This window comes from Hemitrygon akajei, chromosome 9 (genome assembly GCF_048418815.1).
Source record: "Hemitrygon akajei chromosome 9, sHemAka1.3, whole genome shotgun sequence".
NCBI classification, from domain to species: domain Eukaryota; kingdom Metazoa; phylum Chordata; class Chondrichthyes; order Myliobatiformes; family Dasyatidae; genus Hemitrygon; species Hemitrygon akajei.
The window spans coordinates 102,923,244-102,946,632 of record NC_133132.1 but is presented as its reverse complement, the minus strand read 5'-3'; the positions used below and the strand labels follow the sequence as shown (position 1 = coordinate 102,946,632).

Sequence of the window (23,389 nt, the reverse complement as noted above, 5' to 3'; positions counted from 1 at the left end):
ATTTATCTCAGGTTTGTATCTGGTGACATATATGTACTTTGACAATAAATTGATTTTGAATTTTGAATGAGGGAAGATTCGATAGAGGTATACAAAACTGTGTATAGATGGGATAAATGCAAGCAGGTGTTTTCCACTGAGGTTAGATGAGACCAGAACTAGAGGTTATAGGTTAAGGGTGAAAGGTGAAATATTTAAGGGGAATCTGAGGGGGAACTTCTTCATTCATAGGTTGGAGAGAGTGTGCAACGAGCTGCCAGCGGAAGTGATGTGTGCAGGTTTGATTGCAACAATTAAGTTTGGATAAGTACATGTATGGGAGGGGTATGGAGGGCTATGGTCCAGGTGCGAGTCAATGGGACTATGCAGAGTTACAGGTCAGAATGAACTAGATGGGCCAAAGAGCCTGGTTCTATGCAGTACTGCTTTGACTCAATTTGATTTAAAAGGCAGTTTACTGGGTTGGTCAATGTTATTGTTAGCTATTATCATTTACTTGATTTTGAACCTAACCTGAATTTCAGCGATTATAGACATGGCTGAGACTTCAGACACCCCCGTTTAACAGCTGTTATATTTATTGCTAAGAAAACTAAACTGAAGCTGTAGGCAATTTACTAAAATGCTGAAGTGACACAGCTTGCCAGCTCATTTACTAACTTAGGAGTATTTCACTGGGTTTGATGTGAGGGCAACACTTGCTGATCAGTGTGTCAGGGATGGACAAGAAAACTGAAATCTATGATCTCTAGAAAATAGCTTTAACGCCTTCAAGTAATCAATTTATGCAATCTAGATCCACACACTGATTAAGAGGCTGTGAAAGGATTAACTGGAAGGCTCAGATACAATTTATCAGAGCCAGGGATTGCTGATTCAGTGAGGTACTGTGGAAAAAGTTATGTGAAACATTATTCATTGAGAATACTTCCACCTAACCCCTTAAACATCCTGCTATATTGTGGAAGTTGCAGCAGGGTAAGGGTTAAGACGAAGTCCAGGCAAGGATGGTTTACATGCACTCAGTGGCCACTTTACTTTTTTTAATTTAGAGCCAAATAGGCATTTCCGGCCCAATGAGATGCACTGCCCAGCAACCTACCTATTTAGAACTAGCCTAATCACAGGACAATTTACATTTACCCTTCCTGATGCAGGGTCTCGGCCCAAAACGTCAACAGTATGCTTTTCCGTAGATGCTGCTTGTCCTATTGAGTTCCTCCAGCATTTTGTGTGTGTTGCTTGGATTTCCAGCATCTGCAGATTTTCTCTTGTTTATAATTGAACCTACTAATTGGTATGTCCATAAGACATAGGAGCAGAATTAGGCCATTCAGCCCATCAATGTCTTTGGACTGAGAGAGGAAACTGGAGCACCCAGAGGAAACCAGCATGGTAACAGGGAGAAGGAACAAACTTCATCCAGATGGCGCTGGAATTGAACTCCAAATTCCGCTGTCCCCAGGTATAATAGCATAGTGCTAACTGCTATGTTGCCAAGGCACCTTTATTAGATACAGGAATAAAACCATTGTGGTCTTCTGCTACTGTAGCCCATCCACTTCACAGTTTGACCTGTTGTGCATTCACAGATGATCTACTGCACACCACTGTTGTAATGTTTGGTTATTTGAGTTACTGTTGCCTTCCTGTCAGCTTGAACTATTTTCCTCTGACCTTTCTCGTTAATAAAGCATTTTTACACGCAGAACTGCTGCTTTCTGGATGTCTTGTTTTTCACACCATTTTCTGTAAACTCTAGCGACTGTTGTGTGTGAAAGTTCCAGGAGATCAGCAGTTTCTGAAATACTCAAACCACCCTATCTGGCACCAACAATTATTTCACAATCGAAGTCACTTAGATCACATTTCTTCGCCATTCTGATGTTTGGGGTCTGAACAACTGAACTTCTTGACTATGTTCTGCATGTTTTTATGCATTGAGTTGCTGCCACATGACTGGCTTATTAGATGTTTGCATTAATGGACAGGTGTATCTAATTAAGTGGTCACTTGCATGTACAGTGTGCAGTCAACCTAGGCAAACAATGCCTTTGTAGAGAGGTCTTTGAAGAGCATAGCTTCTCTTTTGTACAGCAGGGGACCGAAGCCATTTGACATTCCAAGACAAGGATGCAAACGAAGGATTCTAAGGAATTTGAACCTACACAAGGTTACCAGTTGGTCATTATCGGTATCCAGGTAGTCAATTGCTGTATGAAAAAAGTCATTTCTCTGATCAAACTTAAGAACAGTTTGGAGACAGGGACCATGCAGTTCTTTGTGTGCATAAGTAAATAAAATGGGATTAAGGAATAGGCGTGACTTTTCAGACTTTCCAGTTGATAGATGACAACAGAATCTGCTTAACTGTGGGGCACAGAGAACCTGTTTTCTGATTGGGTTGTTTTGCATACTCATTGCCAGAACAAAGAAGCTCGGGCCACAAATTAAAATCACATTTACAATTTACACCTAGATTCTGATTTTACCATTAGTCCTCTCCCTGGATTGTGCACACCTCACTGCAGGGAACCTTACATTTACACACACAGCGCTACATTTTACCCCTTACTTCAGGGGGCAAGATCCCCAACCCAGTCCAGACTGGAATGAAAAAAGGCCAAGACTTTATAAGGTATTGATAAGACCACACTAGGAGTATTGTGAGCAGTTTGGGCCCCTTATCTACGAAAGGATGTGCTGGCATTGGAGAGGGTCCAGAGGAGATTCACAAGAATTATCCTGGGAAAGAAAGGGTTAATGTATGAGGAGTGGTGATGACTCTGGGCCTGGACTCGCTGGAGTTTAGAAGAATATGGGATGGTGGCTGGATCTCATTGAAACCTATTGAAAATTGTAAGGCCTAGTTAAAGTGGATGCGGAGAGGATGTTTTATATAGTGGGGGAGTCTCAGATCAGAGGGCACAGCCTCAGAATAGAGGGAGTGTATTTACAACAGAGATGAGGAGGAATCTCTTTAGCCAGACAGTGGTGAATATGTGGAATTCTTTACCAGAGACGGCTGTGGAGGCCAAGCCATTGGGTATACCTGTAGTTAAAGCAAAGGTTGTTAGGTTCTTGATTATTAAGGGCATCAAAGGCTATGGGGAGAAGGCAGGAGAATGAGGTTCAGAGGGAAAATAAATCAGCCATGATGGAATGGTTGAGTGGACTCAATGGACAAAATGGCCTAATTCTACTCCAATGAAAATATAAAGTGAAGAAACCTTGAGTGATTGAAATAAAATTCCAACATAGCAGAACAACACTGGAGCAACTAGAAAGCTTTACTGCAATCACTGCATACTGTTGAGGCGGAGTGTAAAAGGCTTATTTCATGTGAAAATTGCGCTTCAGCTGTCAGAGAAGAACAACGCTAAAGATAGGGAAAACAGTACTCTTCCAGCTGCCTAATCACTTCAGTATTTGCCAAAAGCTGAAGGGTTTGATTTGTTTTCAGAAACTGTTCCAACTCATTTTAAAAAGTCTGTGGATTAGTCAGTTTTGGAAAGCTGGAACTACAGTACAAAAAGACAGAATGTGGTAGAGTTCAAGATATTACTGGAGGCAGCTTATGGAATACAGAAGATGCTCTCACTTGAACCAAGTTGGAGACAAAAAACAGAATTTACAAAGAGTTATAAGAATATAAGGTTATAAGAAATATTTTTTACAAAAAACATATCAATTGGCTTCTCTTTCATACCCTTAATACCTTGGACACTACAGTAATGTAGTTTTTAACATGACGCTATTACAGCTTGGGGTGTTGGGTTTTGCAGTTCAATTCCAGTGCTGTCTGTAAAGAGTCTCTATATGTCCTCCCCATGGAATGTGCAAGTTTTCCCTGGGTACGCCAGTTTCTTCCCACAGTCCTAAGAAGTACCACTGGCTTGAAGGGCCAGAAGGGCCTATTCCACGCTGTATTGCTGAATGAATAAATAATGTTTAACATGGTGGGTGCACTTGGGCTAGACTTTTAAGTTGCTCCCAGGTGTAGCTCATCTTCCCAGTGCAAACTTCCTCTCCCAGGGATGAGGTCTTTAGAGAATCCGTTGGCATTTCTGTAGCTCCAGGTTTTTACGGGATGGATTTGCTAGCCCATGGCTAAGCCTCCTCTTTTCTCAGCCGATCTTGGGATCGTCCATGGCAGAATTGGCCACTTCATAAGAACACTGTTGGTTTTCCAACTAATCTGCCACTTGTTGCCACCGATAGAGGAGAATCCTCTCAGTTATTCCAGTTGTTTGGAATACACAAAAGGCAGCGTGGTGTTGTAGTTAGTGCAACTTCCTTCCAGCACTAGGTTTAATTCTAAATATGGGTGTTCCCATTGTGAAGTCTGCCTGTGACCTTGTAGATTTCCTTGGGCAGTCCAGTTTCCTACCAAATACTAAAGAGGAGCTGGTAGGAGAATTAGCTATTGGTAATTACCATTAGAGTAATTAATTGGGAAAGGAATGGAAGAGGAATTGAGAATGGCTACAGTGAAAGAAGGGGGTGGAAAGGACAGATGGAATTGCTCTGCGAAGAACCAGCAAGGGCCTGATGGGCTGAATGGCCTCCTGCACAACAGAACCCAACCATTCAAGCCATGCTCTCTTCTCGCTGCTACCATCAGACACGGGTTCCCAGCCTGGGGTCCACGGACCCCTTGGTTAATGGTAGGGGTCCATGGCATAAAAAAAGTTGGGAATACCCCATTGGGCAGGAGGTACAGGAGCCTTGGGACAATTATTACCCTAAAACTATCAGGCTCCTGAACCAGCAATGATAACTTAATTGAACTATTCCACTACCTACAGTCTCACTTTTAGCTCATGTTCTCAGTATTATTTCTGATCAACCTTTAGTATCGAACCCCGTCCCAAGACTAGCACTCTGGATGCACCAAGCATTTTCATATGTTATCTTTTCCTGGCCTCCATGCCAGTTTAATTCCCCCTTGAATTTCAAATCTTTCTCTCTGAAAACAAGCCTCAAAAAATAACTTTTCATTATATTTGTAATTGAAGAGCAATTGAGAGGGTCAACTTGGCGCCACTCTCCTACAGATTACTTCAAGTTCAAGGTGCCTGCAGTAATACAGAAACTAGTTTTCATTTAAGAAACATGAGTATGGTTGGGGAAAGAAGAATAAACAACAGAATGAGAACCACTGCATGTGTTTGGAGCTGTGCAGTTTAACCAGGAATGCTCTATATTTGACCTCCTGTAGATGTTCAGAGAATTGATCTGGGAGAATTGCTTTTGGATTTGTAACTGTAACCGACCCTGAAGTGGGCTCCCACACAGGAGTCATTCAGGCTTAACTTTAGGCCCCTCAATGTGGGGGTTGGTTACCCTGGCAACATGCACTATGAAGAATATCCAAAGTTCAAAGTAAATTTATTAAAGTACAGATGTGTCACCAGATACAACCCTGAGATTAATTTTCTTGTAAATTTAAGAAACGTAACAGGATCAACGAAAAACTGCACACAACAGGATGGACAAACAAACAATGTGCAAAAGGCAACAAACCATGTAAATACAAAGAATAATAATAAATATCGAGAACATGAGTTGAAGAGTCCTTGAAAGTGAGTCCATAGGCTGTGGGAACAGTTCAGTGATGGAGTGAGTGAAATTATCCTCCCTTGTTTTAGGAGCCTGATGGTTTAGGGGTAATAACTGTTCCTGAATCTGGTGGTGTGGGTTTTAGAAGCTCCTGTACCTTCTTCCTGATGGCAGCAGTGAGAAAAGAGTATGGCCTGGATGCTGGGGGTCCCTGATGATGGATGCTGCTTTCCTGCGACAGCACTCCATGAGACGTGCTCGTTCATGGAGAGGGCTTTACCTGTGATGAACTGGACTATATCAACTACTTTCTGTAGGATTTCTGTTGAAAGGCATTGGTGTTTCCCATACCAAGCCATGATACAACTCAATATACTCTCCACCACACACCTATAGAAATTTGTCAAAGTTTTAGATATCACGTTGAATCTTCACTAACTTCTTAGGAAGTAGAGGTGCTGCAGTTCTTTTTTCATAATGGCACTTACCTGCAGAACCCAGGAGTAATGATAATGCAGAAAAATTTAAAGTTGCTGACCCTCTCCACCTCTGATATCCCAATGAGGACTGGCTCATGGACCTCCGGTTTCCCTCTCTTGCAGTCAATAATCAGCTCCTTGTTCCTGCTGACATTGTGTGAGAGTGTTATGACGCCACTCAGTCAGTTTTTCAATCTCCGTCCTATATGCTGATTCGTCATCACCTTTGATTTGGCCAATGACGGTGTTGTTGTCAGCAAACTTAAATATCCGTAAAAAATTAACAGTTGTTTAATGTTATTTCCAGTACACAAGTGTAAAGGAGAACAAAATTGATACTCCATATTCAGCACAAAATAAAGACAATAGTACACAATAAATATAAATATGATAGTTATCAATTGTGACCAACAACAGGATGAAACCTGTGTGGGAGAGTTTTTAAAAGTGTAAAAACCAAGAGCTGGTGCAGTTCCACTCTCTCAACCTGAGATTGGGGTCTTCCTTGGTTGCAGTGGATGACAATGACATTTTTTTGTGCCTTATCATGGCTTGTGCTCTTGTTACGTACCCCGTAACTGGGTCACTTACCAGCAAAGATAGAGAGGTCCGTTGAAGTCTGATGGTACTATTTTTAACAGTATTTATTGATAGAAATACACAAAAAAGTAATATCAATGCAAACACACAGATAATATACATCGTCAATACTAAATCTGAAAGCGCGGGTATAATAATAATCAATAAGAAATAAGCTGTATCGTTGTCTAGGGGATAATGAATTGTCCGATGGAAATATATAGTTCGTTCAGTTCATACAGGCTGCAGCCGTTGGGGACCCTGTGTGGCAATTGTTGGAGAGAGAGAGAGACGGGTTAAAACTTGCCCATTCCATTTATGATGTCAATCCTTCGAGAGTCGTTGAGAGTTGAGTTCCCCGTTGTTAGCTAAAAACCGTTTTTCCGTGGCAAAGGTCACCGATTCTGGGCAAATGGAAGTGGACGCACGTGGCCTTCCACCGGCTTTCGCTATTACGGGATCGCTAGCATTTCTTCTGGTGCGTCTGAGGGGCTGTTCCCACAGACCCTCTTTTTATCCTGACTCACAGGGTCTCAGGTGTCAATCAGGTTGGGATGATGCAATCCCTCCACCAACCTCCTCCTTGGTTCATTGCCTGGGGCTTTGATTGCATCGTACAGGATGCAATACACAAGTCCGTCTCCAAGAGACAATAGCCGGTATCAATGGGTCCGCCTTTCGGAAGCCAGGACACATTCCAACTCTTTGTGGATTCTGCATGTCTTTCTCTCATTTCCTGTGTCCCCTGAACTGACTTAATAGTGATCTTGCGATTCTCACAAAGGAGGGGGCTACCCCGCACCCTTCGGCCCCTCAGAGCTGTGGTACATTCATAACACTCTCCACAGAGCCCTGCAGTACCACCTTCCTGGCTGTTTGATCTTACTGTAGATCTCATCCACTCAGTCTGCTGGAGCTGACTTTAAATGTTGGGACAGGCATGTCCCTATCTCACTGAGGTATGATTTTGCCAGCTACCCTCACCTGGTTTGGCCTGTCCGTCAAAGCGCTCTATCAGGGTGTGGCCGCTGCTGCATGTAAACAGCTACTTAGAGCCACAGGTTGGAGCTGAGCATCTGGTAGGGGCCAAAAGTGAGTGCGCTGTCCCAGGATGGGCACGACAGGCCCCTTCACCGGAGGTGCTACCCCTCCCTGAACACCCCATACACCCCAAATAAAATATACATGTATAAACTAGCTTATAAACATAGATTGATTGTAGGTCCAGTAAGTGACACTAAGTACAGGAGTATCTGTACATCTGACGTGAAATAATAAAGTAGTGGTGGTTGGGGTGCAGAGAAGTGGGTTAATGGGTGGAGGTGTTGATCAGCCTTACTACTTGGGGAAAGTAACTGTTTGAGTCTGGTGGTCCTGGCGTTGATGGTGCTTAGCCTTATCCCTGATGAAAGTGGGACACAGTCCACGAGTAGGGTGGGTGGGTTCCTTCATGATGTTGCTGGCCTTGTTCTAGCACTTTTCTGTATATATGTCCTTGTTGGACAGTAGGTTGGTGACAGCGTGTGTTGGGCAGCTTTTAACTAGCCGGTGTAGAGCCTTCCTGTCCACTGCAATGCAGTTTCCGTTCCAGACAATGATGCAGCATGTGAGGGTGCTCTCTGCTGTGCATCTATAGAATGACGTACTTATGTGCGTAACCCAGTTCTCTTCAGCCTCCTCAGCAAAATAGAAAGTAAAGTGCTACAATATGGTTACTATAGCACTTACGTACTGCCTGTTATGCCAGGGGCATTTAGAGCAGCAATGAAGATCCTCCATCTCTGGCCGTGTTCAGATCTTCCTTTATGTCAGTAGCTTCTGCTCGATTTTCACTACTGTCAATCATGCAAGTCTCAGATGGGCACTCAGATGTAAAAGGATTTTCCATTGCTGTTTCTGTAGCAGTTTTGTCTTTACCAGTCAGGACTGTTAGCCCTGAGCTGAACCCCTTGCACCTGGAGGACCAGTGGACCACTCTTAGTCTAGTCTCTACCCTTTGACCAATTTGGCATGAGTGCCCCTACCAAGAGCCAAAGCACAATGCCCTGACTCCAGCCAACATAGCTCTCTGGGTCATTGAGGCCCACAAGCCTGCAAACCACGACAAGTTTGAGCTCCTCTTGGAGTTTACAATAGCACAGAGCAGGTTTAATCTGTCAATAGAATCTTAACAGAAAGCACATTTTACATAAGAATAAATTTGGGATAGGAGCTATGGTGCTAAATAAACTGGTGAATTGGTTTGTTAATCACTGAGCTACAATGAAAAACTTATCTCCCATCCTCTTCATACAGATCATCTCATTGCAACAGTGCATTGAGATTGCATAAGGAAAAACAATGACAGTGCAGAATAAAATGTTGCAGTGCAAAGAACAAGCTGTGTGGGTAGGCAGTAAGGTGCAAGGCATTACAAAGTAGATTGTGAGGTCAAGAATCCATCTGATCATACCAAGGAAGTATTCATTAGTCTTATAATAGTGGGATAGAAACTGTCCTTGAACCTGGTGGTACATGCTTTCAGGCTATTATATCTTCTGCCGGATGGAAGGGGGCGAAGAAAATATTAGGGTTGAGTGGCAACTTTGATTACGCTGGCTGCTTTATTGAGGCATTGAGATGTGTAGACAGAGTCCAAGGGGGAAGAGGCTAGTTCTTGAGGAAAAGGGCAGAGCAGTTGCCATACTAAGCTGTGATGCATCTGTGATAGGATGCTTTCTGTGCTGTAAGAGTCAAAGGAGATATGCCAAATTTCTTTAGCTTCCAGAGGAAGTAATGATGCTGGTGAGCTTACTTGGCTCTGATATCAACGTGGTTGGACCAGGACAGGTTATTGGTGGTGTTCACTCCTAAGAAACGCTCACCCCTCTTGACCTTAACACCATCAAAATAGATGTATTGTTCCCCCTTCTTGAAGTCAACGACCATAACTTTTGCTAACGTTGAGGGAAAGGTTGTTGTCATGACATCAGTTCAGTAAGCTCTGTATCGCCATCATATACACGACTTACCGTCATCTGCAAACTGGTAAATGGAGTCAGCTACACAATCGTGAATGTATAGGGAGTGGAGTTGGGGCAAAGTACATGTATGTCACCATATTACGTTGAGATTATTTTCTTGCAGGTAATTACAGGAAAATACAATAGAATTTATGAAAAAACTATTCATAAATAAAGACTGACATACAACCAATGTGCAAAAGAAATTGTGCAAATAAAATAATTAATACGGAGAACGCGAGTTGTAGAGTCCTTGAAATTAAGACTCTAGGTTGTGAAATCAGTTCAGTGTAGACAATAGTTCAGTTATCCACACTAATTCAGGAATCTGATGGTTGTAGGGTATTAATTGTTCCTGAACCTGATGATGTGAGACCTAAGATTTCTGTACCTCTTTTCTGATGGTAGCAGAGAGGAGAGAGCATGGCCTGGATGAGTGGGGTCCTTGATAACGATGCTGCTTTCTTGTGGCAGTGCTCCATGTAAATGTGCTTGATAGTGGGGAGAGTTTGCCTATGGTGGAATGGCCTGTGTTTACCGTTCCTGGACATTGGTGTTTCCATACCAGGCCATGATGCAACCAGTCAGGATACTCTCCACTGTCCATCTATAGAAGTTAGTCAAAGTTTTAGATGAGATGTTGAATCTATGTAAACTTCTATGAAAGTAGAGTTGCTGTCGTGCCTTCTTTGTGATTGCACTTGAGTAGAAAATCCTAGAGAGACAGAGCTGTTGATACATTGCAAAGTGGAGATGAGGCTTTGACGAGATCATGAAAATCCCAACAATGGTTCATTTCCACAGGCACAGAAGTCAATGGCAGATGTTCTATTTTTACTTTTGTGGAACATTAATTGAAATGCACTCAAGTCTTCCACAACATAATATAAAAAAGTGGTTCCATTGCAGTTTCAAGATTCACAAGAATGATTTTCAAAACCCTGGGTTTAACATAAAAGAAACACTTGCAGGCTAAAGCTCCCATCTCTGGGGAAAAAAATAATGTGATCAGATCTTGTTTTTAAAAATTGATGAGAATTTTATAGATAAAGTACTTGCACATAAGATGTTTATGTAAAGCTTATTGAGAAGTTCAGATCAGCAGTACTGTGTAATAGCTTCTTCCCCTGTCATCTGAACAGACAATGAACCCGTGAACACTACCTCACTAGTCCTCTTTTACACTATTTATCTTTATTGTTAGATATGATCATTTGTTATACCTGCTGCCACAAAACAATACATTTCACAACTTAAGTCATTTACAATAAACCCAATTCTGATTCTAATTTATTAGTCTGTGAGTTGTAATGTGTTGCCAAAGATGTGGCATCGTGCAAATTCATTTTAATTTGCACCAATAGCGAGATACAAAAATAAATGAGCAAATGATAAGGCTGTTAGGTGTTTCATTAATCTGGGTTGGAAGGATGTCTGCTTATGTTCCAAAGGAAGAGGATGCGATCAAAAGAAAGCTCTCTTTTTGCACTACATATTAATTGATTTATATTTTTAAAAATTATACTATATAGTATATTTTAAGTATACAGTGTGCTGCTACCACAATACAACAAATTCAACATAACAACAGACACAAAATGCTGGAGGAACTCAGCAAGCCAGGCAAAATCTACAGAAAAAAGTAGTGTCAATATTTTGGGCTGCGACCTCTCGGCAGAAATTCGACATATGTCTGAGATAATAAACTAATTTTGATTCTGAAATAATGAATGGTGCAAAAGAGTGTTCATGGTTCATAGACCATTCAGAAACTGATGGTGGAGGGAAGAAAGCTCTTCTTAAATTGTTGAGTGTGGATCTTCAGACTCCTGTACCTCCTCCCTGATGGTAGTAACAAGGAGGTGGACAAATACAAACCTGGTAGCAGAGAAATGGCAAAATAGTTAATCCTAAACTTTGGATTTTGCCTTCACAAAGGAAGTTGTGTAACTTTGCGGTGTATTAGAGAGGGAGAATTAAAGGAAATCAATATTAGTAAAGAGAAATGCATGGAGTTATAGTCACAGGTCAGCACATCACAGAAATCAGACTCTCCACAAACTCTGTCTAAATTTCTTGCTGCTTCATTACTGCAGCCTGCTTAATCAAAGATCCCTCCCACCCTGGCCGTTCTCTTGTGTCTTCTGCCTGGTGGATGAGGAGAGAAAATTTGGAAAGCATGTACATAGAAACATAGAAAATAGGTGCAGGAATAGGCCATTCGGCCCTTTGAGCCTGCACTGCCATTCAGTATGATCATGGCTGATCATCCAACTCAGAACCCTGTACCTGCTTTCTCTTCATACCCCCGATCCCTTTAGCCACAAGGGCCATATCTAACTTCCTCTTAAATATAGCCAATGAACCGGCCTCAACTGTTTCCTCTGGCAGAGAATTCCATAGATTCACCACTCTCTGTGTGAAGAAGTTTTTCCTCATCTCGGTCCTAAAAGGCTTCCCCTTTATCCTTAAACTGTGACCCCTCGTTCTGGACTTCCCCAACATTGGAAACAATCTTCCTGCATCTAGGCTCAAAGACAGCTCATATAAAACTAGGACAAGGTGGGACTCTTTCCCTCACAATTTACTTGAAATATTATTGCAATTTATCATTTACCTGCAATGTAGCCGTTACACTGAGTTCTGCATTGTTATTGTTTTACCATTTACTACCTCAATAGACTATGTAATTAATAGATCTGTATGAATTGAATTGACATAATCACTTACATCCTTCATATATATGAGTAAAAATCTTTACATCTCCGTCTAAATGTGCAATTTATAGTAATTTATAGTAAGTATTATGTACAACAGGTTAGTCAATATAACATAGAAATACAGTTGTGTCAGCATGAATGAAGCAGTCTGATAGCCTGGTGGTCCTGGCTTTTATACTATGGTACTGTTTCCTGGATGGTAGCAGCTGGAACAGTTTGTGGCTGGGGTGACTCAGTCCCCAATGATCCTTCGGGCCCTTTTTACACACCAGTCTTTGTAAATGTCCTGAATAGTGGGAAGTTCACATCTACAGATGTGCTGGGCTGTCCACACCACTCTCTGCAGAGTCCTGTGATTGAGAGAAGTACAGTTCCCATATCAGGCAGTGATGCAGCCAGTCAGGATGCTCTCAATTGTGCCCCTGTGGAAGGTTCTTAGTTCTTCAACAGTCTGAGGTGAAAGAGGTGCTGTTGTGCCTTTTTCACCACACAGCGGGTACGTACAGACTACATGAGATCATCGGTGATGTTTATGCCAAAGAATTTAAAGCTGTTCACCGTCTCAACCCCAGATCCATTGATGTCAGTAAGAGTTAGCCTGTCTCCATTCCTCCTGTAATCCACAATCAGCTCCTTTGTTTTTGTGACATTGAGGGAGAGGTTGCTTTCTTGACACCATTGTGGCATGGTGATGACTTCTTCTCTGTAGGCTGCCTCATAATTATTATTTGAGATTAAACCAATCAGCAAATTTAATTAGCAGCTTGGAGCTGTGGGTGGTGACACAGACATGGGTATACAGAGAGCAAAGGAGGGGGCTTAATACACAGCACTGAGGGGCAACTCTGTTGAGGGTCAGAGGGGCAGAGGTGAGGGAGCCCACTCTTACCACCTGCTGGTGATCTGACAGGAAGTCTAGGATCCAGCTGCACAAGGCAGGGTGAAGGCCAAGTTCTCTGGGCTTCATGTTGAGCCTGGAGCAACATGCAAGACAAGCTTTTCACTTTCCTCAGTAAAGGTGACAATAATAAACCAGTCTATCCCCAGACACTGATAATCTACATTTAGCAGCCACTTAATTAGGGATTTCCAGTACCTAATAAAGTAGCCACTCAGCGTATGTTGATGTTGTACTGCTGCTGTAGCCCATCCACTTCAAAGTTTGATGTTTTGTGTGTTCAAAGAAGCATTTCTGCACATCATTGTTGTAACACGTTACTGTCACCTTCCTGTCAGCTTGAACCAGTCTGGCCATTCTCCTCTGACCTCTCTCATTAAAAAGGCATTTTAGCCCTCAGAACTGCCTCATGCTAGAGATTTTTTTGTTTTTTGCACCATTTTCTGTAAACTTTGGAGACTGCTGTGCACGAAAATTCTAGGAGATGAGTAGTTTCTGAGATACTGAAACTACCCTGTCTGGCACCAACAATCGTTTCATGATCAAAGTCACTTAGATCACATTTCTCCCCCATTCTGATGTTTGGTTTAACAACAGACTTCTTGACCATGCTTTTATACAATGAGTTGCTTCCGCATGAAGATATCTGCATTAATGAGCAGGTGTATATAGGTGTATCTAATAAAGTAGTCACTGAGTTTATATTGCAGAATACTAAAGGATGCGGTCCAGACAATAGGAATTTTCCAAAATTCTTTAGACTCTAAAGTAGTTTCTACAGATTGAAGGGTGGCAAATATAACTGACTTTATTATAAAAGAGGGGAAATTTCTGGGGAATTTCAAACCAGTAAAAGTAACATTACAACAAGGTAGTATGTTTAGTGCAGGGGTTCCCTACCTTCTTAACATTATGAAGCCTTATCATTAACCAAGGGGTCTGTGGACCCCAGGTTGGGAAACCCTGGTTTAGTGGAACAGAGAAGTAATGGAAGTTTGTATGAAAAGAATGGAGCAGGAAGGTGTGATTAGCCAGTGCAGATTATAAATATTGGCATAAACCAACTGGATTACATGATTTGTTGTTCTGTGAATATAGTGTCGATGAGATCCTTCCTTACTTAACTTGCAGCTTTGGGATATTCAGGTCATCAGTAGGCTTTATTTTCTATCAGTACAAGAAACTGCACTGAATCTCCTGCTCTGGCCCTGTCACCTGCAAAGTAAAACACTTCAGGGGTATTTAATCCTGAAATGATTACATTTTGGTGTGAACGTTCACAATTGAGCAGTTCATCAGTGTTCACTGCTTTGACTGCAACATGTAAGCACTGCAAACTGCTGAATTTTTGGATCAAATCTTGAACTAACCAGTCGCAGTAGAAAGCAAGTCTCAGTTCCATTTTAATGTACTGTAGAACATTACAGCACAGTACAAGCACTTCAGCCTACAATGTTGTGCCAACCAATATAAATGTACTCCAAGATCAATCTAACCCTTCCCTCCCACATAGCCCTCCATTTTTCTAACATCCATATGTCCAACTAAGAGTTACTTAAATACCTCTAATGTATCTGCCTCTACAACCACTCACCGTTCTCTGTAAGAACAACCTACCTCTCATATTACAAAGACATATGGGTCAGTGAGTTGTGGGCATACTATGTTGGTGCCTGAACCATGGCAACACTTGTAGCTGCCCTCAGCACAACCTAGGACTGTGTTGATCATTGATGCAAACAACACATTTCACTGTACATCTACATTTCGATGTATGTGTGACAGTGTTATAGTTTTATCTTATAGAACAGTACAGGTCCCTTCAGCCCATAATGTACCAACCTATGTAAGTGTACCCCAATATCCTTCTAATGCTTCCCTCACACGCAGCCTTCTATTTTCTTCATTTACTATACATCACTGAAATACTCTGCTTTAAGAAGGTAGTTATATACTTTTGACTATATTTTTGGCATGATGCAGGCTCATACCAAGTGTAAAGTAACAACCACTGTCGGGGTCGTTTGCAGTCAAATGTCGAAGGCCTGAAGCTAAGATGTAAATCTAAGCAAAGATGTGGCATGGTAATGTCGTGGCTAATGCAACATTTCACAGTGTCGGCAATCAGTGCTCAATTCCTACTGCTATCAACAAGGAGTTTGTACATTCTCCCACAACTGTGTGGGTTTCCTCCCACATTCCAAAGACGTATGGGTTAGGGCATGCCATGTTGGCACCGGAAGCGTGGCAACACTACTAAGGTTATCCCCAGCACAATCCTTAGAATCACTGACAAAAGTATGTGACAAAGCTCATATTTAAGCTGCAATCTTGTACCAGGTTATTCCTACATGTACAATATTGCATCTAAGTTTACTCAGTGAGCTGTAGTTGCTGCACCTGCAAATGTGTATTGGAAGCCAAATCTACATTTAACAGGATAGACGTTATCTGGATGGCTCTCCACTTTTCCCCACAATTGCCTGTCAATTGGAGAGATTTTACATAGTGATTCAGTGTATGACGATATGCTCCGTAACACTTGAATTAGAGGGTCCTCATGACTAAGAGAACTGTGTGTAATTACAAGATAAGGGCTGACAGCTGTGGCAATTGCAATGATTAATGACCCTGCAATATAGATCCCTGGTTGAATCTGCATCCTTTAACCTCTACTGAAGTTTCTCCACATAGCGAGCACAATAACATGACCGCTAGAGTTCACAATGCTTTAGGTATCAACTGAATCAGCATTATTTGTCAACATGGAAATTATTGAATTTGTAATAACATTCTGAATTACTCATTCGTCTTTACACTTGAGGACCACAAGACATAGAAGTAGAATTAAGCCATTCACTCCATCGGGTCTGCTCTGATATTCCATCACGGCTGAATTATTTGCCTCTCAACCCCATTCATCTGCCTTCTCTCTGTAATCTTTGACGCCTTTTCAAGAATCTACCAACCTACAATATGAATATACCTAATGACTTGATGTCTACGACCTTCTGTGGCAGTGAATTCCTCAGAATTCACCATCCTCTGGCTAAAGAAATTCTACCTGATCTCTGTTCTAAAGGGATCACCTCCTATTCTGAGGCTGTGCCCTTTGGTCCTAGACTCTCCACTATTGGTAGCATTCTCTGCATGTCCACTCTATCCAGGCCTCTCAATATTCGGTAGATTTCAGTGAGATCCACCCTCATTCTTCCAAATTCCAGTGACTACAGATCCAGAGTCATCAAATGCTCCTCATATATTAACTGTTCCATCCCCAGAATCATTCTCATATACCTTTGAACCCTCTCCAACATCAACACATCCTTCCTTGTATATGGGGCCCCAAAACTGCTCACAATCCTCTAAAGGTAGTGTGACCAATGCCTTATTATAAAGCCTCAGCATTACATCTTCACTTTTATTTAATGGAGAGATACAGCACAATAGCGGGCCCTTCCAGCCCAACAAGTCCTGTACTTCTCCTTTGAACTTACACCCCTCCCCCACCTAAATGCATGAACTCTAGACATTTCATCCCTAGGAAAGAGATAAGGGTGACTCTTACTACAGAAATTTACTACCTTACATTATCAATGCCGATCTCCATTTGCCAATTATTTGTGCACTGTTCATATTTATTAGTATCTCCCTGTGACACATTGCCATCCTGCATGGTATTGATCTTTTCCACACACTGCCCAGACTGGCGTCATCCACAAAGTTTGAAATTGTGTTTCTGATTAGAGTCTAAATCATTTTTGCCACCCGCAAACTTCCACACGAGCAATGATTCTTCATTCCCACACTGCTTTCTCTTCCGAAGCTTGCGAGCAATCCATCTGCCCCCAGTCAGAATCTGTTTTTTTTAATCACTGACATATGTCTTGAATTTTATTGTTTTGCAGCAGCAGTACAGTGCAATACAAAAAAATTGCTATGTTACAATAAGAAATATAAATAAATAAGTAGTGCAATGGAGAGCAGAAAGTGGGGTAATGTTCATGGCCCATTCAAAAATCTGATAAAGGGAAAGAAGCATTGATTGTCAAGTGATATTGAGAAGCAGCCCCCCTTCTGGCCATTTTGGCTGTTCTGCCAATTAATTAGGTTATAATTAATCAGCACTTCAGCAGATTTTATGCACTGTTCCTCCAGGTGTGTGTGAGAGAGAGCGAGTCTGTGTGTGTGTGTCTCCAGATTTAAGCATCTGCAGAATCTTGTGTTTGGAAAAATAGTAAATAAAGACAATTGAAACTTACAAGACAAGACCAGCCTTGAATGTTTCAATTGATTTTTCTATTTAAATCTTTGCGGGGAGAGAATTTGTGCACTGATTGAACAAATATACAGCCTCCCAAGACTGAGCTGATGGACCCTAAAGTCAAGAGCAATTTCCTTATCGCCGGAGTGAGGAAAAAAATTCCTTTAGCCTGAATCCAGCTAAAAGAGGGAATGAAAGGGCGGTTTCACAGAAAAACTGTTAAACCCACGTGGAAGATATTTTGTTCCTGGCCTTAAATGAATAATCAAGGTCCTTTTTGAAAGCTGAAAGGCACTTCAGTGCAGTTGGGATTAATGTGCTACCTCAATTAAAGACCGAATTTCCTGTGTTCACTGGGGTGTGAGGTGCTTGCGTCAATACAATTCCAGTAATGTTAATATCCTGTAGTAGGTAAGATTAACGGCTGTTTCTGTTGTTTTTTTTATTGTTTATGTTGAAACACAGATGTCTGCTAGTATAGATATTTCACTTTACTCCTCTAATGATGCACTGATTGTTCCACTGGCCCATCCTGCCTGATGGCAGTAACTAATTGCCTGCAGAAACGATCAGTGCAGGGTGGTCTGCCGGGAACCTTTCTGTATCGCAGGCTGTCATTAGGCTCCATGTAACGTCTGGGTTAATGTCTGGGAACTGTGAGGCAGCTGTTGCAAGAATTTGTATTGTTGTAAGTGAATAGAAGCAGGGATTCAGCAGCTTGAGGTTGAGGTTGCACTTACACTGTTGATCATCTGTATTTTGTAGAACATTTCAGCACAGCGCAGGCCCTTCGACCCACTATGTTTTGCCAACCTTTATTTAGAGATAAATCACAGTAACAGGCACTTCCGGTTCAACAAAATTACACCAATGTGACTAACTAACTCATACATCTTTGGAATGTGGGAAGAAACACACACGGTCACAGAGAGAGTACAAACTACGTACAGCAGCGGGAATTGAACCTCGGTTGCTGGTGCTATAAATCTACTCCAAGATCAATCCAATCCTTCCCTCCCACATAGCCCTCTTGTTTTCTGTTATCCATGTGCCTATCTAAGAGTTTTTGAATGTTCCTACTGTATCTGCCTTAATCACCACCCCGCCAGAGTATTCCACGTACCTACCACTTTTAAAAAAACAACTCAACTCTGACATTCTTCTCAGCTTTCTTCCAATCACCTTAAAATTATGTCCCATTTATTGCCTGTCCTTCACATCTTTTGATTGTCAATTACAAAAATTTAAGCCGTGAAAGTTCCCATCATCTCCGACATTCATTCCCTTCCTCAAACCTTGTGTGCAAATTAAATCCCTCAGGCTAGAAATACTTAAATATTTCAATCTTTCTTCATTGCTCATATCCTGCAGACCTGAAATAAGTCTCATTGCCCTTCCCTGAACTCTCTGCTGCCTTCACATCCCTTTTGCAATGTTCTTATGAGTACATATTGATGTAATTTCCTTTCTGTTGCAGGGGTTGGTACAAGGAATTACTATAGGAAGACTGGATACGAATTGGAAGGCCCCTATATGGTGAAGCATCTGAACTGAGCTACCTCTCCCTCTCTGTGGAGTTGAACACAAAACTGGGTGAAGGTCCTGATGCCAGGCAGCTGGGCTCCTTTTAAAAGGAAAGACATTTGCTATATCACTTCAGGGTGCTTAATACTTGCCAAGGCTTTGATGCCATCACGCCTGGTTTCTGGATACACAGATTATTGTACAGCTTTAGACACAGCGTGATGCATCTTCATTGGGTATGTGTACAGATTGTTGATTAATGCAATGTGTATTGTTACAGGGGTCACGGAGTAACCTCAATCTCTGGTACAACCTTCAGTTGCCTCAGTTATCAACACCCTCACAGTCAAAGGAGATATTTAAATGATTTCAAAAAAAATGGGGGTTAAGGGTGGGAGGTGGAAATTGGAAGATCCATTACTGTATTTGATCAAAGAATATTTCATACCACAATATTGTACCTACTCCTAGATTAATCTAACCTTTCCCTCCACAGAGTCCTCTGTTTTTCTTTCATCTATGTGCCTATCTAAGGATCTCTTAAATATCCCTACTGCATTTGCTTCTGTCAGCACCCCTAGGCTGAACATTCCATGCACCCTCAACTGGGTGTAAAAAAAACTACTTCTGACAATTCCCACTCCCCATACTTCCCTCCAATTAGCTTAAAATTATGCCCTCCGGTATGAACCTGGGCATACCCAGGTTGTCCTGGGTATGATGATACCCTGCCCTGATGATTGTCCACTCTCATCACCTTGTACATTTCCAGAAGCACAATTATGAAATTATGTTTCTGAATAATCTTAAGTAAAAACAGAACTGTGTACATAAAATTGTGTATTTGCTTAATATTGCTATGGGATGTTCCCTTAATGGTGCCACTGGGAAGTACAAGCTTGGATATTAGAACGTAACAGCATTGTACAGGCTCCTTGGTCTATAATGGTGTGCTGACCTTTTAACCTACTCAAGATCAACCCAATGTTTGATGTATTAGCTGCTACCAACACCACCAAAGTTAATAAATGATTATTAAATGATTCAAGCCTTTGTTCCCTTTTGGAATGCACTTCCAGGTATGGATCACACACAAAATGCTGGAGGAGCTCAGCAGGTATGGAATGGAATAGATTTGACATTTCGGGCCAAGACCCTACATCATAAAGAGTCCTGATGAAGGGTCTTGGCCCAAAATACTGACCATTTATTCCTCTCCATAGATACTGCCTGACCTGCTGAGTTCCTCCATCATTTTACTTTGGTCTTCCAGCATCTGCAGAATCTCTTGGTTCCAGCTATGAATTGTTCCCTTAATGAAGAACACCATCCCATTATTTTTTTTTACTTCTGTGGTCCTTTATCCCATTTGCTCAGTTTTAAACTAGTATCCTCTCCCATCAATCATTTGTCTGCAGTCACACTGATATCCTGCTCAATCTGTCTGTATACAGGCGCCTTGTCTGCAGCAACAGGAGCAGAACAGTATTCAGGCTGCAATGTAAAACTTCCTCCATCAGTTGGTTACAAGTGATCTGTTCCAGTCCATCCCACAAGTGACTGTAGCTGACCATGGCACAGGATCTGCTGAAAGGTCTTATCAAATGGTGTGAGACTCTCCTTGCACTGGAGATTCATATTGTAACAGCCAAGATAATCCTTTTCCTGGGAAAATTACAATCTAATTGTTTTCATCTGTAAACTCAGCAAGTCAACTGGGCACTTTTAAACATCTTTATTAAAAAGGCTTTCTTCTCACACATTAACTTTGAGTATTTAATCCTATCTAGGTGATTTGTAACAGATAGCTTTCACAGACAGTTGACATTCAGCTGGCAGTGGCAAGAATTAATCGAATTGTGGCAAAAAGAGCTATAACCTTTTGTGATTTTAAAACTCCAATACTTCAACAAATGTTGCCTTAAGACTTAAGTTCTCACTTTTGTTTGCCACACTCCTCCTTGGGCTTTTTTCCCTCCAGTTTGCTCTGTATTACATTCCACAAAAACCACCCCAGATGACCAATAAGAGGCCCTCCGAGCACTTGCGTTGATAGATGTGTCTTGTATTCAATATCACACTGCACATTTGCTTCCAGCAAGGCAATCTATCCAATACCTCATGCACTCAACCGTTTTATTGTAGAATAACTACACCAAAGGGAAGCTCATTCATCATGTTAATTCACTCACAGAAAACAAAGTAACAGAACAAACCACTGCAACAATGGTATACTAAAATCACTGGTAAGAGACAAAATGAGGACATTCTGCAGGGTGTAACTGACTCCACATCAACAGCTCTCCCAAGACAGATTCTGTCACACATGTCTCAAAGCCTCCCCATTGCTACAGTCTGAACTGTGGCAAATGTGTTTGGAGGGGAGGCATTGAAAATCAAAATCAGGTTTATCATCACTGACAACAAACACGAGGAAATCTGCAGATGCTGGAAATTCAAGCAACATACAAAATGCTGGTGGAACGCAGCAGGCCAGGCAGCATCTATAGGAAGAAGCAATATACATTCAGTGGCCACTTTATTAGATACAGGAATGGAACCCTTGAACAAGGGAGACAACAATGGGATGAGGGAGGAGTTGGCTACTGTGAACTGGGAGCACAGGCTATTTGGTAGGACAGTTGAGGAACAGTGGAATACTTTCAAAGAGATTTTTCACAGTGCTCAACAAAAGTATATTCCAGTCAGAAGTAAGGACAGTAAGTGTGGGGACAGCCAGCCTTGGATAACTAAGGAAATAAAAGATAGTATTAAATTAAAAGCTCATGTGTACAAAGTTGCAAAGAGTAGTGGGAGACTGGAGGATTGGGAAAACTTTAAAAAGCAACAGAAAACAACTAAACAAGAAATAAGGAAAGGGGAGATAGAGTATGAAAGTAAATTAGCACAATATAAAAACATAGCAAAAGTTTTTTAAATATATAAAGCGGAAAAGGGTGGCTAAAGTCAACGTCGGTCCCTTGGAAGACAAGGGGAAATTGATACTGGGTGATCAGGAAATGGCTGAGGCATTGAACAACTATTTTGTGTCGGTCTTCACAGTGGACGACACGTCTAATATGTCAAAGAATGATGTTATGGATGAAATGGGAGGTGAGGACCTCAATAAAATCACTGTCACTAAAGAGATAGTGATGAGCAAACTAGAGGGCCTGAAGGTAAATAAGTCCCCTGGTCCTGATGGGATGCATCCCAGGGTGCTGAAGGAATTGGCAGAGGTTATAGTAGACGTGTTGATAATTATTTACCATAATTCTCTAGACTCTGGGCAGGTCCCAGTGGATTGGAAGACAGCAAATGTCACGTGACTTTTTAAAAAAGGATGTAGGCAAAAGACGGGCAACTATAGGCCAGTTAGCTTAACGTCCGTAGTCAGGAAAATGCTTGAAGCTGTCATTAAGGAAGAAATAGCAAAACGTTTGGAAAGACACAGCATGGATTCAGAAAGGGCAGGTCCTGTTTGACAAACTTACTGGAGTTTAAGAGGACATAATGAGTGCAGTGGATAGAGGGGAACAGGTGGATGTCGTATACTTGAATTTCCAGAAGGCATTCGATAAGGTGCAGCACAAGAGACTTACAAATAAGATACGGATGCATGGAGTTGGAGGAAGTGTATTGGCATGGATAGTGGATTGGTTAACCAATAGAAGGCAGAGAGTTGGTATAAATGGGTGTTTCTCCGGTTGGCAGTCAGTGGTGAGTAGGGTGCTGCAGGGGTCGGTGCTGGGTCCAATACTGTTTACCATTTACATTGATGATTTAGAAGAGGGGACTGAGTGTAGTGTAGCGAAATTTGCTGATGACACTAAAATGAGTGGAAAAGCAAATTGTACAGAGGATGTGGAGAGTCTGCAGAGGGATATCGATAGGTTAAGTGAGTGGGCCAAGGTCTGGCAGATGGAATACAATGTTAGTAAATGCAAGATAATGCACTTTGGAAGGAATAATAGAAGAGCAGATTATTATTTAAGTGGTGAAAGACTGCTGCGTGCAGTTGTGCAGAGGGTCTTAGGAGTGCTTGTGCATGAATCGCAAAAAGGTGGCTTGCAGGTTGGAATGTTGGCCTTCATTGCTAGAGGGATTGAATTCAAGAGCAGGGAGGTCATGCTACAACTATACAGGGTACTGGTGAGGCCACACCTGGAGTACTGTGCAGTTCTGCTCTCCATACTTAAGGATATACTGGCTTTGGAGGCAGTGCAAAGGATGTTCACCAGGTTGATTCCAGGGGTGAAGGGGTTAACCTAAGAGGAGAGATTGAGTCGCCTGGGACTATACTCTCTGGAATTCAGAGGAATGAGGGGGGATCTTATGGAAACATACAAAATTTTGAAAGG

The 23,389-nt window shown here is 41.8% G+C and overlaps 1 protein-coding gene across 1 annotated transcript in view; it reads left to right on the top strand.

Moving 5' to 3' along the window:
• Window positions 1-20,071, top strand: part of elp3 (elongator acetyltransferase complex subunit 3) — a 120,066-nt gene extending 99,995 nt beyond the window's left edge. Inside the window, exon 15 of the mRNA XM_073056692.1 lies at window positions 18,982-20,071. Coding sequence (XP_072912793.1) covers window positions 18,982-19,058 — 77 coding nt within the window. The 3' untranslated portion in view covers window positions 19,059-20,071. The remainder of the gene's footprint in view (window positions 1-18,981) is intronic.
• Window positions 20,072-23,389: the final 3,318 nt, after the last annotated feature.